The 3,108-nt window shown below is 57.5% G+C and overlaps 1 protein-coding gene across 1 annotated transcript; it reads left to right on the top strand.

Annotated features, from left to right (window-relative positions):
* Positions 1 to 235: 235 nt before the first annotated feature.
* Positions 236 to 3,069, top strand: BHLHE40 (basic helix-loop-helix family member e40; the record flags this gene model as incomplete). The annotated part of the gene is made up of 3 exons (XM_014946693.1): positions 236 to 370; positions 1,006 to 1,129; positions 2,172 to 3,069. Coding segments are annotated over 3 exons (1,110 nt in total), but the record flags the coding sequence as incomplete, so codon positions are not given.
* Between the last annotated feature and the right edge of the window lie 39 nt (positions 3,070 to 3,108).

Below are 3,108 nucleotides of genomic sequence, written 5' to 3'. Positions count from 1 at the left end.
GGGGGGGTTGAGGTTTGGGGATGGGGATGGGGGGGAAGGAAGGAAAGTTCTGCCGGCGGAGGGGCTGCTCCCGGCGGGTGGCCCCCGTTATGCGGGTGGGGGGGGTTGGTGGTGATGGGGGGTGTTGATAGTGATGGGGGGTGATGATGGTGATGGTGGGGGGACACACACACACAGAGGGAGAGGGAGGAAGGAGCGATGGCCGCGCTGTCCCCGCCGCCCCCCCGGGGGCTGACCCGGCGCCCCTGGCTCTGCTTTGCAGGAGACCTACAAGCTGCCCCACCGGCTGATCGAGAAGAAGAGGCGCGACAGGATCAACGAGTGCATCGCCCAGCTCAAGGACCTGCTGCCCGAGCACCTCAAGCTGACGGTGGGTACCCGCCGACCCCCCCTCTGCCTCCTACTTCAGCGGGCAGGCGGGGTTTGGGGTTTTTTTTTTTCCTTTTTCTTTCCCTCTTTTACCCCCCCCCAACTCCCAGTGGGCTGGGGGCGCATCCCAAACTTTCTTGGTGGCCAAGTCCTCGAGTGGCTCCGTGGGCTGTGGGGCTCATTGCCCGTGTCCCCCCCTCACCGTGAGCTGTGGGGCTCATTGCCCGTGTCCCCCCCTCACCGTGAGCTGTGGGGCTCGTTGCCCGTGTCCCCCCCTCACCGTGAGCTGTGGGGCTCGTTGCCCGTGTCCCCCCCCACCGTATCCCCCCTGTGCTGAGGGTGGGGGTGCAGAACAGAGAGAGAAATGAGAGACTCCTCTTTGGGCTCTGCGGCGGGACCGAGGACACCCCCTGGGATCCCCCTGGCAGCTTTCCCTGCAGCCATGGCAGCTTTTCCATCTCTTCTCCGGGAATACTGTCCTTCACAGCCCCGTGCTGCTTGGGGCTACGGCTCTGCCTTTTCTCCCCCACGGCCTGGGTCCTTCCCCCGTTAGTTAATTAATTGGCGAAGGTCGGTGGCCCCGTGGGGCTCCTGCCTGCCTGCGTGGCTGACGCCAACCTGTCCCTTTGCCTCCAGACGCTGGGTCACCTGGAGAAGGCCGTGGTTCTGGAGCTCACCTTGAAGCACGTGAAAGCCCTGACCAGCCTCATCGAGCAGCAGCAGCAGAAGATAATTGCCCTGCAGAGCGGTTTGCAAGCGGGTGAGTATCCAAATCCCGGCCTGTGGGATCCTGCGTGCGCTCCCCGGACTTTCTCTGGAAGGTGGTTGTGACACCTCGTTCCTGAGAAGGGAGGAGGCAGCAGCTCCTGCCTTTAATTGCCGGCGTTTTTCTCTCGCTTTTGTAAAAAAAAAAAAAAAAAAAAAAAAAAAAGGTGCGTTTCTCAGTGTGGTGGCTGCAGGGTGCCCTGTGGAGTTGTTTCGAAATGAAATTGGATTTTGAGTAGTTGTGTTTAAAGCCCAGGTTTGCCGTGAGGTTCTCTCCAAAGCCATTCAGGTCTTTCCCTTTATGTGCAGGAGCTTTGGATCAAACCCAGTTTGGTTTGTTTGGGTTGGTGGTGTTTTTTTGCTTTTTTTTTCTGAAAATACATATAAATCTGCTTTTTTATAGACACCTTTTTTAGGTCTCTTTATAAACGAGACTGTGTTCTGCAGGCGAAGAGGGGACCCGGTGCATCAGCTTATCATGCTTTAGATGTACTTCCTCCTTCTGTTTTCACATGTGGCACTCACGTGAATCTGATAAAGTAAAATTTAGGGTTTGGTTTTTTTTTTTTTTTTTCTCCTGAGGAGGCTTCCACTGCTCTGACAGCCACAGGGAGTGCAATAGAGCTTCCAGCTGGGGCCGAAATGGCCCGGGGTCGGGGAATGGCTGGGGACAGACGTGCTCCAGGAGCTCTGCCAGGGGCTGGGGGGGCGAGGGGCTGGGCTGGTTCCCCGGAGAAACCACCAGCTTCACTCACTCCGTGGGTCAGCACCTGTTGAAGGTGGCGTGTGCTTAAATACAGACCTAAAAAATAAGTTTGAAGCTATTACGTAAAAGCGGACAGACGGATGATTCAATAAAAACGGAGGGCTATGCAGGAATCGGGGGAATATATGCAGAAATCGGGGGAGGATATGCAAAACTCAGGTTGCCCTCGCTCGTTGTGCTGCAGCCGAAGTCTCCCATCGCCTGGAAGATGGTCCTGGAACTATTTAGCCCGCTGTTAATTTTTAATTCCGTTCTGTTAATGTTTCCTCAGGTGACCTGTCGTCAAGAAACCTCGACTCCGGCCAGGAAATGTTTCGATCCGGTTTCCAGATGTGTGCCAAGGAAATGCTGCAATACCTGGCCAAGCACGACAACGGCAAGGACCTGAAGTCGTCGCAGCTGGTGGGCCACCTGCACCGCATGGCCTCCGAGGTGCTGCAGGGCCGCAAGGCCGGGGACGCCCCCCCCAAAATGCTGGACTCCAAGGAGAAACCCGTCTCCTTGACCAAAGCGGGTGAGGGACACGGGAAGAACTGCGTGCCCGTCATCCAGAGGACATTTGCCCACTCCAGCGGGGAGCAGAGCGGCAGTGACACGGACACGGACAGCGGGTACGGGGGGGAGCTGGAGAAAAGTGACTCCAAATGCGAGCAGCAGTATTTCAAAAAGGATACCGACCTCAAGTACGCCGTCCAGGAGAGAATAAGCTCCATTAAGCAAGAGACTGAGGACCCGCCGGCCAAACGGAGCCGGCTGGAGTCGCCGGAGGCCGAGGGCCCTTTCGGCAGCGACGTGATGGGCTCCTCCGGCGGGTTCCTGGCCCCCCACGCGCACCAGCCCCCCCTGTGCCTGCCCTTCTATCTCATCCCCCCCTCCGCCACCGCCTACCTGCCCATGCTGGAGAAGTGCTGGTACCCGGCCTCCGTGCCCGTCCTCTACCCCAGCCTCCCGGCCTCCGCCGCCGCGCTCACCGGCTTCATGAACCCCGACAAGATCTCCCCCCCGCTGCTGATGCCCCAGAGACTCCCCTCTCCCGTCCCGGCCCATTCCCCCATCGACTCCTCGGCTCTGCTTCAGGCTCTGAAGCAGATTCCTCCTTTGAACTTGGAAACCAAAGACTAAGCGCAGTGTGACCTTTTTTTTTTTTTTTCTTCCCCCCCCTTTTTTTTTTTTTTGTGTTTTTTTTTTTTTTTTTTTTTTGTGGTTGT

This window comes from Calidris pugnax, unplaced genomic scaffold, assembly GCF_001431845.1.
Source record: "Calidris pugnax isolate Ruff unplaced genomic scaffold, ASM143184v1 scaffold81, whole genome shotgun sequence".
Classification (NCBI taxonomy): domain Eukaryota; kingdom Metazoa; phylum Chordata; class Aves; order Charadriiformes; family Scolopacidae; genus Calidris; species Calidris pugnax.
Note: the sequence above shows the minus strand (reverse complement) of the source record. Positions and strands in the feature narration are given on the sequence as shown.